At 39.8% G+C, this 11,830-nt stretch overlaps 1 protein-coding gene across 1 annotated transcript; it reads left to right on the forward strand.

Moving 5' to 3' along the window:
* Positions 1-510: 510 nt before the first annotated feature.
* Positions 511-6,359, forward strand: LOC125481152. The gene is made up of 5 exons (XM_048592343.1): positions 511-611; positions 1,549-1,781; positions 4,261-4,442; positions 4,527-4,719; positions 6,080-6,359. Exons 1-5 carry the CDS (start codon positions 535-537, stop codon positions 6,172-6,174), a joined length of 780 nt encoding a protein of 259 aa, XP_048448300.1. The 5' UTR covers positions 511-534; the 3' UTR covers positions 6,175-6,359.
* Positions 6,360-11,830: the final 5,471 nt, after the last annotated feature.

Genomic DNA, 11,830 nt, shown 5'->3' on the forward strand with positions numbered 1-11,830 from the left:
TATGATGCTGCTTGGCCTGCTGTGTTCATCCAGCCCTGCACCTTGTTATCTGGTAAATCTCCTCTGACCCTCTCCAGTGCATCACATCTCTCTGATAATGTGGATTCCAGACTCCCTGCCTATCTTCTCCAAGATGACTCTCGGACAGGTAAGAAATGTTATGGATGAACTGAAATGCCTGTGAGTGTCACTATGAAATCGATTGCTGTGTGGGCAGTACTTACCCTGACCATTAAGCACTCTATTTTCTTACCTTGACTGACTGTCCCACCAAACCATCCCATCAAATCCAGGATGCCAGGTCCTTCTCACTTTACTCCTCCATGCACCTGACCCCACCCTCTGTTCATCCCTTAAATCCCTCTTCTGCTCCTTCATGCACCTGACTCCACACTACATCACTGACTTGTCTGTACCGGTCCTGAGTCTCCCTGCGAGAGTCTGTTCTCCTGTAGCCTAACACCCTCCCCTTCCTTTTTGCTGTAGAGTTAAATAAAGAAAACCGTGGACTGTACACACAGCTACACAAAATTGATGGAGAAACTCAACAGGTCTGACAGCATCTGTGGACAGGAAAAGAGAATTAATGTTTCAAGTCCATCCTTCATCAGGTCTGAAAGCAGCTGGAAAATGGTGGTATTTATGCTGATGACAGTGGACGTGCAAAATCCACTCTCTCTCTCCCCCCATCCTGTCAGTATTGCAGAGTTCTCAAGTCAGAAAATGTTCCTGCCAACTCCACCCACAAACGTATTGCAGAAGTATTTTTATTATTGAATTGAACAGGCGCCTTCAATAGTGTGATATTCTATGATTCTATCAATGAGTGAATTTCTACCAGAGTGAGTTTGACTTAAGTTGTGAGCAGGTGGTAAGTACAGAGAGTTTGGATTTTCTGGGTAAGAGCTGGGGGCAACTTATACACAAAAGGAAAATAATATATTTTTGGCCGAAGGTCAGGGGTGGAATTTTACATGAGAGAAACCAATACTGTTGTATAAACAGTAATTATTTTTACATGAAACATATTTTTATGAACCTGATAAGATCTGAGTGGAACATTAGATATGTTACTTTCACAAAATAGGATACAGTATATGGTTAATTTAGGACAGGACATGTGGTAAGTGTAGAAACAATGGGAGGAATGGGTGCTTTTGAACTATATTTCCAAAAACTTTCTACTTTTGGGGATTTGTTATGTCTGGATCCATTATGATTGACTGAGACTGATTGCTATTATCAGTGCTGTGGCATATGACTGTGATTGATCAATTTTTATTGAGCAAGGGCATTAAGGCTTACAGAAGCCAGTTGAATGGATGAAGTTAAGATACAGATCAGCCATGATCAAATTGAATGGTATAAAATAATATGAGGAGCTGAATGACCCAGAACTGTTCTTATACCAGGACTGCAGAAGATGAATTAAGTAAATCACAGTCATTTCCTACAGTAATTCCTATGCCTTGAATCAATTCCCTGTGAGGTACTAGAGTTGAATTGTCTACATTTTAAAAAAAAAATCTCTTGTTGTTCATTTTGCAGGTATGGAGGGTACATTCCAAAATTACAAAGCCGGCTAGGAGAGACCTATGGCAATGCTACTCTTGGACTCCTGTCATATGAACCTGGACAGCCCAAGGCACCACGTTTAACTCTGACTCAAACAAAAGCATTGTACAATCCCCAGGTGCCAAGGCATCTGCTAAATAGGACCTATGGTCATCCAGAAATTACCACATATGCGGGGCAGGTGCAGAATACAAACATTAAAAACGGTGATGTTCATTAAGTTCTTGTGATTTTTTGAGGCTTAGAGTCATAGAGTTGTACTGCACAGAAACTGGCCCTTCGGTCTAATCTATCCATGTTGACCAGATATCCTAAATTAATTTAGACTCTTTTGCCAGCATTTAGCCCACATCCTTCTAAACCCTTCCTATTCATATACCCATCCAGATGACTTTTAAATGCTGTAATTGTTGCAGCCTCCATCACTACCTCTGGCAGTTCATTCCTTCACGCACCACCCTCTATGAAAGAGTTTCCCCTTAGGTCCCTTTTAAATCTTTTCCCTCTCAACTTAAACCTATGCCCTCTAGTTTTGGACTCCCCTACCTGGGAGAAAATACCTTGGCTATTCACCCTATCCATGCCCCTCAAGATTTTGTAAACCTCTGTAAGATCACCCCTCAGCCTCCGACACTCCAGGGAAAATAGCAGCAGCCTGTTCAGCCTCTCCCTATTGCTCAAACCCTCCAGCCCCAGCAACATCCTTTTAAGTCTTTTCTGCACCCTTTCAAGTTTAAAAGCATCTTTCCTATAGCAGGGAGACCAGAACTGAACACAGTATTCCAAAAGTGGCCTACCAATGTCCCATACAGCCTCAACATGACCTCCCAACTCCTGTACTCAGTGCACTGACCAATAAAGGCAAGCTTACCAAATGCCTTCTTCACTATCTGCCTACCTGCAACTCCCAACTTTAAGGAACTAAGAGTTTGTGATAATTCATTGAACCTACCAGATGAATAAAATGAAGAATCTTTAGTTCTACGTTTAGCCATTTTATGGTGTAAAATATGCTACAACACATCAGAAAATTATGTTGTTTTACCAATTCTAGGAAGAAGGTAGCTCTGAAACTAGTCCCTTATTATGAAAAAGTATTTTTTGCTTGCAGGTAATCGGGAGTTGAACTTTTTTAGAAATAATTCTTGACATGGAGACATTGCTGACAAGACCAGCATTTACTACTGCTGTAGCTTATAGTTGCCTAATCCATTGTTAAGATTTGCTCTAAAATGTTGACTGGGATGATGTAAGATATTCCTTGAGTTCATAATTGTATATATACGAATACTAAAAATCATCAGCTACACAAAGTACCATTTTTGATATTGGTTTTACAAGGATATTACACACTGCAGAGTCATCTGCTTCACATTTTTTTTTGGTTATTTAAAATTCTCATTCCATGTTCAAATTGGTTTTACAAGGATATTACACACTGCAGAGTCATCTGCTTCACATTTTTTTTTGGTTATTTAAAATTCTCATTCCATGTTCAAATTCTCAGTGCCTTCCTACCTTTGTAAATTTCTCCAATCCTCCAGCCTTCTGCCCTGAACTTTCTGTTACTCTGACTTGGAATTCCTGTCCCTATGCCTCCCTACACTTCCATTATTCCAGTATTGTGCCTTTGGAATCACTCAATGTTTATGGCCTATCTCTAAACCTACTTCTTTAGTCGTGTTTTTTTCTTGTCAAACGTGCAGTTATCTCCCTTGATATCATATCTTGTTTACTCACCATGTTGTAGTGAATCACCTTGGCAGAGGTTTCTTCATTGATTATGCTTTGTAAATGCAAGTTGTACTTTTGATCAATCTGTACACTACAGAGTTTGGTATAAGGGCTGACATGATTCCATGAGTGGCTAACTGGACAAATGCGCTATATTGTGTGGCACATAAAAACCAGGGAAAGTTTCAGATGTATCCCCAGTTACTACAACATCTGAGGACATTGCTAGATGAGGCAAGAGAGAGAAAAAGGAAGGAACTTTGGTTATATAGCCTTTATTTTTTAACAACTTCAGGATGTCCTGAATTTCTTTATAGCCAATGAAGTAATTCTGAAGTGAAATCATTGTTCTAATGTAGCAGCAGCAGCAAATTTGAATGCAGCAAGGTGCCATAAACAGCAATGAGATAATAATATCATCTGTTTCTGTGATCATGGATGAGGACAAATGTTGGCCAGGTTAAAGGGAGAACTCTGTTCCTTGAACTGTGGCATGGGCTATTTAGTGTCCATCTAAAGAGGGCAGACTGAGTCTTGTGAGATGATTTAATGTATCTGAAAGACAACACATCCTGTAACATTCCTTCGGTACTGCACTGAAGTATCACCCTAGCCTCAGTACTGCAGTCCACGGACTGCAACCTCAACCATGATCTTGGGTATGTTACCATTGAGCCACAATGAGCCTAATGGTTTTACTGAAACTCTGCTATATTGCTGATTATCTGGCAATGTATGTGAGTGGAAATTTGCCTACCAAGGTAGAATTAACAACTTGGTAACCTGATTATTGTTCAAGAGATTGCAGTGGCCTCACAGTTAATGGTACAGTGTTACCATGTAGCAAGCAGTTATTTCCACCTTCCCATTGTAAGTTGTTTGAGTGAAGAAAGCTTGCATATTTTTTCCACACAGTATAAAAGGCACTAACTGCGTCACTTTTAATTGCAGGCTATTTCTATCCGAGAGATGGCAAATATCATTTTGCTCTGAAGAATTATGTATACGACAACAATCCTGAAGCAACATCTGCCATTCAGACTATAGAAGAATTGAAACAACGCGAAATGAAGAAGTGTAACAGGAGTGACCTGATTGCACCAAATATGTCATCAAGGCCTAAAACTGCCTTTGTAAGATTCTGAGAATTGTTTTGTGGTACTTAAACCCGATGTTTGAACTGGCATGTAAAGCAACTTCATGTCTTATTTCCTCAGGCACCAGATGAAATTAAACCACCAGATAGTTGTGCTTTCATCCCCATGGTTTATGAACCATCTATTGATCCCTGTCACCCAAGGAAAATGGATTTATTCCAAACACCAGATCAAAAACCAGTGGAGCAGCATAGCAGGATAATTTATAAACCCGATTCTTCACTTCACCCAACCTATAATGGTTTTGTTCCAGGTATGATTATTCTCCCTTTGGCTCTTTCTCTCCCTGTCATATTGATTTGCTTCTTGCTGTCCTTGACCAACCTGTATTTTATACATTGTAACTAAAATTAATAAGTACATATTTATTGATAACATTTGAGTGTTTTCCAAAATAAATCTGATTGCATTCTTTACCCTAGAATAGTATGGCAAACATACCTCAGTTAAGCTCTATGCGTTTAAAATTGTACATTTCAGACTTTATTCCCTTACCTTTTAGGAGTGCATCCCTGCCGTTTGATGGAAGAAATTCTGTATCTTATGAGGCTTTGGCTTGCATTATCTGATAGTGTGATGTGTACTAAGGTTCTTATTTTCTCCCATCAATTCAACTGCTGATACTATTAACATCCATTAATAGTTACAAAAGTTTAATTATGAGGCCCAACAATATTACAAGGTTTTCTGCTTGAAACTATCAATAATCCAAATTGTTTTAGCATGGAACTCCCATGGAGTAAAGTAAGGGAACTGCTCGGTTTTGAGTGGGGTTAGAGAAAGGTCTCCTCAGTGACATTGTTGCCCTCTTCCTCTACTGTCAATATCTTACATTGCCAGAAAATTCCCTAAGTAGAGCACCAAAGGTCCTCAAAAGGCTCATGCTCAACACTAAATCCCTTCAAAAATCCATTCAATAAGGTCCTGCATCAGTGCTAAAACCCTTTATAGTAAATTCTCTGCCGCAGCAATATATCTCAATAAGCCTCCACTTCTCCACCTAACAACAGACCTACTTAAAGGACCTTCAAGTCATTAGTGAACCCTCTCAAAAAATCCTACCTCAACAACAACTGCCCCTCCCCTGTGCAATCCACAACCCCTCTCCCCCTTCCCTGGATAAAACACCACTTCAGTAACACTCTAAATAAACCAATAATAATTGTAAAGCAGGACCTCAAACATGATAATCTCGTGATTACTCGCACTGACACACGCTGGTGAGTGCGGGATTGGAGGATTACTGTGATGGAAATCCCAGATAAAGGGTTGGAGAGTGCAAATCATAAAAATAGAGACATTCAAGGAACAGTCTTACTGCACAGAGGGTAGTGGAAATCTAATCCCAAAAGGCTGTAGTTGCTAGAATCTTGACAATTTCAAGATTAGGATAGCGTTTTGTTAGATAAGCATATTGAGAGTTGTGGAGTAAAAGTGTATAAATGAACTGAGGTAAAAATCAGACCAAGGTCCAAATGAATTGTCGAACAGGCTTGAAGGTGGATTAGGCTACATATCTTTAATTTCTCTGATGGATTCATTAATTATCAGTTAATTCCAGTTGTAACAGTAGCTATGAATTACAAATCAATATTATTTTTATTACCTTACAGGTCAGCAGTTTAAGATCGGAAAGAACTGGGGACACAGTACTTTTAACGTTCTGGGCATTGGTGAGGAGAAACCACAGCCACCGTGTCCCACTTGATTTGGGAACGAGCCTTCTAGCTGGCTGAATACAGGGCTGTACTGACTTCAGTTAGAACATCAATAAATTTGAGAGTGTCGGCAGACAATCTGATTGCCCCAAAATCAAACCAGTTGTTAAGTTGACTATGTTTGCTGAATGCCATAAAAGTAAAGTTGGAATTCATTCTTTTACACAATAAATAGTGTACAAAAAGATCATAAAGACTTCTGTTACATGGACAGTGTTTGAAAAATCAAGATTTATTTTCAAGAGAGTAGGAACATATAATTATTTCCGATCTCTGAATGTGGAGTAGACAGTCAATATAAAACTGATTTGTGCAAAAAGCTGGCACATTTCCAGAAATCTGGATGAGATGGCAATAGTTTGAGGAACAGCAGGAGTTGTTCCAGTATTCTGATAAACATTTATCCCAACAACTGATCATGGTCTGGAACATGATTACCTTCACAAGACATCAAGAACAATAGTTAAAATCCAGCAGTTGTTGATCAAGAATTTACATCTCAGTCAGTGCAGATTCATCTGGTTGGCAGAACATGAACACAGGCAGCTGAGTCAACAATGTTCTAACTGATGGGGGAGCAGGTTACATGACTCCACATGACCTGGTGTGACAGATCGTCAACTGGCTCTTGGTCAATACAATCAAAATGCTCTAAATGGGTCCTAGTGTACTTCTTGTAGCATGATGGCATGACCCTGTGGACTGCTCCTGGCTGGGTGATCCCTGGTTTGGACCAGACTTCTCATTGCTGCCAGCTCTTGAAAGTTCTGAAGGGAGCTGGTGCCTCACAAATTGTGAAGACCACTTCCCCAGCCCCCTAGAACACTGTCATTTCATTCTGCACAGAGGGTCTCCCTACACAGAATGCTCTTAAACATCCGTCATTTCCTCAGCCTTGCCTGTCATCTGGACATACTGTGGTATTCCATTCGGAGAACTCTCCATATAGGAGCCTTCCCTCACATCTTGGATTTGACAAGGTGAGTATCGCATGGAGCAGTCAATGTAACCGATTGTTCAGACTGTTCCCAGACTCCTAGGCCACCTGTAATTTTTGTAGCCTACAGGAGTTTGTATTTCACATTCACGTGAGAGTTTTGCAGTACCTCTACCATTAGCTGAACGGACACACTTCACATTCTAGCTGCATTAGTGCCTCACTCCGTACATTTGGCTGACCATTACAGAGGGGAGCAGGCAGATTGGAAGGTCTATTTATAGGCTTGCTACCTGGATTGGCTGAAGTGGATATCTTCAGGTACAGATGACGAACAGTCAAGAGGATCATTTGTCATGGCTGCCCGCCTCTATCCCACAGCTCTCTTCCTCTTTTCAACACTAGTTATTCTGTGAGAGTGAGCTTTTTGTAAATGCCAGCAAGCTCCAGGTTTTCCATAACTGGTGGGCGTTAGAGGGACTGGGGTACATCATCAACTCTAGAACTATTTTCATTTGTTTAAAGTTTCAATGTCTTTTGTTACAGTGAATTAGAGGCAGCCTCTTAGTGTGGCTCAGTGGTCAGCAGTGCTGCCTCACAGCGCCAGGGACTGTGTTCAATTCTACCCTCGGACGACTGCCTGTGTGGAGTTTGCACATTCTCCCTATGTCTGCATGGTTTCCTCCCATAGTCCAAAGGTGTGCAGGCGAGGTGGATTAGCCATGGGAAATGCAGGTTTGCAGGGATAGGGTGGGTCTGGGTGAGATGCTTGTCAGAGGGGCAGTGTGGACTTGATGAGCTGAATGGTCTGCTTCCATACGGTCAGGATTCTATAACTTCTATAAGTGGCCACATCTGCTTTTTGATATAAACTTTGATCAATAGAAAAAGATGAATAAAGTTAGTTAAACTGTAGTTAAGTGCCAGACAGTCTTGCAGATTTATTCAAATTCAAATTTCATTTTTGAAACCATGGTGGATTTGGACCCTTGGCACTGGAGAATGTCACCTGGGTCTTTAGGTTTTAAGTCCAGCAACAGTACCACTATGCTATGTTGCTTAAGTAGTTAAGCAGTTTAGCCTGAAATTTTATACAGCATCTACACTGTTGTGGCTTAATTGCAGGACTCATGCTTCAGAGTTAGAAAATTGTGACATCAAGTTTCAGTTCAGAGATTTGAGTAGCAGATCTAGGCTGAAACTCAAGTGCAAACTAGAGTCTATTACTGCTGCATTGTCACAGGAATTGGAAAGGGATGTTCCCCCTTGAGTCAGGAAGTGCAATTCCAGTCATTTCACAGTATTGCATTCCCAACTTCTGAAAATCATCACAAATACCTGAATATTTTGTCTTCCAACATCAGGAGATGGGTTGGAGTCATGACTGTCATCTCCTGAGATACAGCCAAGGTGGGAACTGAGGTAGGAAAACATCAAGGATAGCAGATAGAAAGCCTGCCTCTATTCACTAGGACTTTGACCCCAATTATCTATGTGGCTATTAGATCCTTAGCCCTCAGCCCTCAATTTCATCCTCCTTCATATTCCCATCCCTGCTCATCCAGTGTACACCATGTATAGAACTCATTGTGACATCTTTGAAAATGTTCTGAAAATTTTAAAAAGCCTTTCAAATTCCCAAGACAAAAACTGCTTGTCTTAGATGCTCATAAAACAGTAAATCAACTACACGGAATTAAAACTCACGCTGAAAAAAATCTCATTTTAAATTGTCACTAATCAAGATAAACAACAACCATTCAAAATCACCCTCCAAACATTTAAGAACACAAGGAACAGGCAATGCAGCCTCCTTAAGCCTGTACTGCCATTCAATACAATCATGATTGATCTCATCTTGACCTCAACTCCACTTTCCTGCCTGCTCTCCATAACCCTTCAATCTCATACTTATTAAAAATCTATCTCTTCTTTAAATTTACTTGATGTCCCAGCATCCACCACACGCTGTGGCAATAAATTCCACAGATACATGACCCTTTCAGAGAAATAGTTTCTCCTCATCTCTGAGATAGTAGGAACTGCAGATGCTGGAGAATCTGAGATAACAAGGTGTAGAGCTGGATGAACACAGCAGGCCAAGCAGCATCAGAGCATCAGTACCTCTGATGCTGCTTGGCCTGCTGTGTTCTTCCAGCTCTACACTTTGTTATCTCAGATTCTCCTCATCTCTGTTTAAATCTGCTACTCTTATACAAAAACTAAGATCTCTCATTTTAGATTGCCCTACAAGATAAAATATTCTCTCTATATCTACTTTGTCAATCTCCTTTAGCATCTTATATACCTCAAATAGATCATATCCTAGATAGTTAGTGAATCTTCTCTGAACTGCCTCTAACACAACTAGATTCCTCCTCAAATAAAAGGGACCAAAACTATATGCAATATTCCAGGTGCAGTCTCACAAATGCCTTGTATAGTTTCAACAACACTTCCCTACTTTTATACACAATTCCTTTCACATTAAGTGCCAAAATTCCATTTGCCATCCTTAATAGCTACTGTGCATGCCTTCCAGTTTTTAGCAATCATGCACAAGGCCACTCAGACCTCTCTGCACCAAAGTTTCTCGCCATTTAGATAATAAGTTGCCTTTCTATTCTTCTGATCAAAATGGATAACCTCACATTAAACCACATTAAACTCCTTCTGCCAAATTTTGACCCATTCACCTAATCTATCCATTATCCATTTGCAAATTTCTTATTTCTTTATTTCAATTAACTGTTCCAACTACTTTTGTATCATCTCCAAGTTTGGCTCTGGTACCTTCCAGCCCTGCATCCAATTCATTGATATAAATTGTAAATAATTGAGACCCAAAGACCAAACCCTGTGCTACATTCTATCAAACAGAAAAAAAATCTAATTTATCTCTACTTTTTGTTGGTTATCTGTTCCCCTATCCATAAATGATCCCTAATCCCATGTGATCTTACCTTGTATATTAACATTTTTTGCAGCACCTCATAAAATGCTTTTTGGAAGTCCAGATACACTACATCAATGAGATTTCAATTATCCACATTGCTTGTTACATCTTCGAAGACCTCAAGCAAATTAGTCAAACACAATTTATGCTTCATAAAACAGTGCTGACTCTAATGGATAGCATTTTGACTTTCTAAATGTCCTGCTATTACTTGCCTAATAATGAAATCCAACAATTTCACAACAGATGTTAAATTAATTGGTCTATAGTTTCCTACTTATTGCTTCCCATCCTTTTTGAATAAGGACATTATGTTTGAATTTTTCCAATCCACTGGAGCCTTTCCCACATCTGAGGAATTTTGGAATATTATAACCAGTGGTTCCACCATCTCTGCTGCCAATTCCTTCAATACACCAGGATCCATGTCATCAGGTCCTGGAGACTTGTCTGCCTTCAATTCGAATAGTTTGCTTAGTACTTTTTCCCTAGTGATGATAACTGTTCTAGGTTCCATCCTTTCTATAGCCTCTGCATTACCTATTAATATTGGGATGGTACTAGCATCCTCCACCACAAAAACTGAGGCAAAATATTGATTTAGTGTTTCTGACATTTCTGTTTTCCCCACTATAACTCCCTAGTCTCATCCTCCAATGGCCCAACATTTACTTTAACTACTCTTTTCCCTTTTATTTGCTTATAGATGCTTTTGCTATCTGTTTTTGTATTTTGCACTAGTTTTCTTTTGTAATTTACCTTTGCTCTTTTTATTACTTTTTTAGTAATGCTTTGTTGATCTTTAAAAGTTTTCAAGCCTGCCACTGGCCTTTGTAATATGGTATGCTCTGTTAACAATGCCTGTTGAGTTAAATCCATTAGTAGGGTCAGTCTAATGGAATTACATTGTTCAGTTGAATAAACAAACTCTACAGACCTCAACACAAATCTGTGAAATTGTCTGACCAGCTGTCCAGCCAATTACTCCTTTTTTATCAAAAGCCCAACTGAGTATTAAAGTCTGGCATCTATAGTTTTGTTCAATTTCTCTACAGATCTCTTGATTTTAATGTAATGCCCAAATTGCTGTGTCCACATAACCCATTTATATCAGTTTCCCAAGACTGTTGAATATATAAGTACTCTGTAAGTATGTGTAAACTTACAGAAAATGTTGCTGATCAATTCAATGGCCACCTACCATTAAGGATAGAGCTGTATATACAATCAATTTAAAACATTCTTCCATGATCATACAACAGTTCATTACCATATTTAAAGCTGGCAAGACCGTAAGACTTGCTTGTCAACTCTATATTTCCACAGCAGGTTTCCCCAAGACTCATGAATTGACTTACTAAACAGGTTTCTAAAGCCTTTAGAAACCCATTCATCGCAACAAAAATAACAAGTCATGGAAAACTGCATTTGCACCATTTAAATGGCAGCACCGGTATCATCTTACTTGGGCATCAGGTTGTGACCTGCCAAATTTCCTGCCCCAGGGAAGATGGTATCTGTTGGGAATGGCCAGGTCAAGTTGGAATCTGCAGGCCCAGACACCACCAGTTTGGGGCTTCTGACATGGGTCTGATCAATGCCAGAAAGGGGAAATCCAGCTTGTTGTCCTTCACATGAGGTATCAAATGAAGGCCTTTTTGGCTGAGCACAAAGGGTCCTGTAGCAATATTCAAAATTGGGGTGAGGTGCAGTGCCCAGTGCTTTTGTCAATATTTTGCCTTTAACCAGTACA

The sequence above is a fragment of the Rhincodon typus genome, chromosome 3 (assembly GCF_021869965.1).
Source record: "Rhincodon typus isolate 14 chromosome 3, sRhiTyp1.1, whole genome shotgun sequence".
NCBI classification, from domain to species: Eukaryota; Metazoa; Chordata; class Chondrichthyes; order Orectolobiformes; family Rhincodontidae; genus Rhincodon; species Rhincodon typus.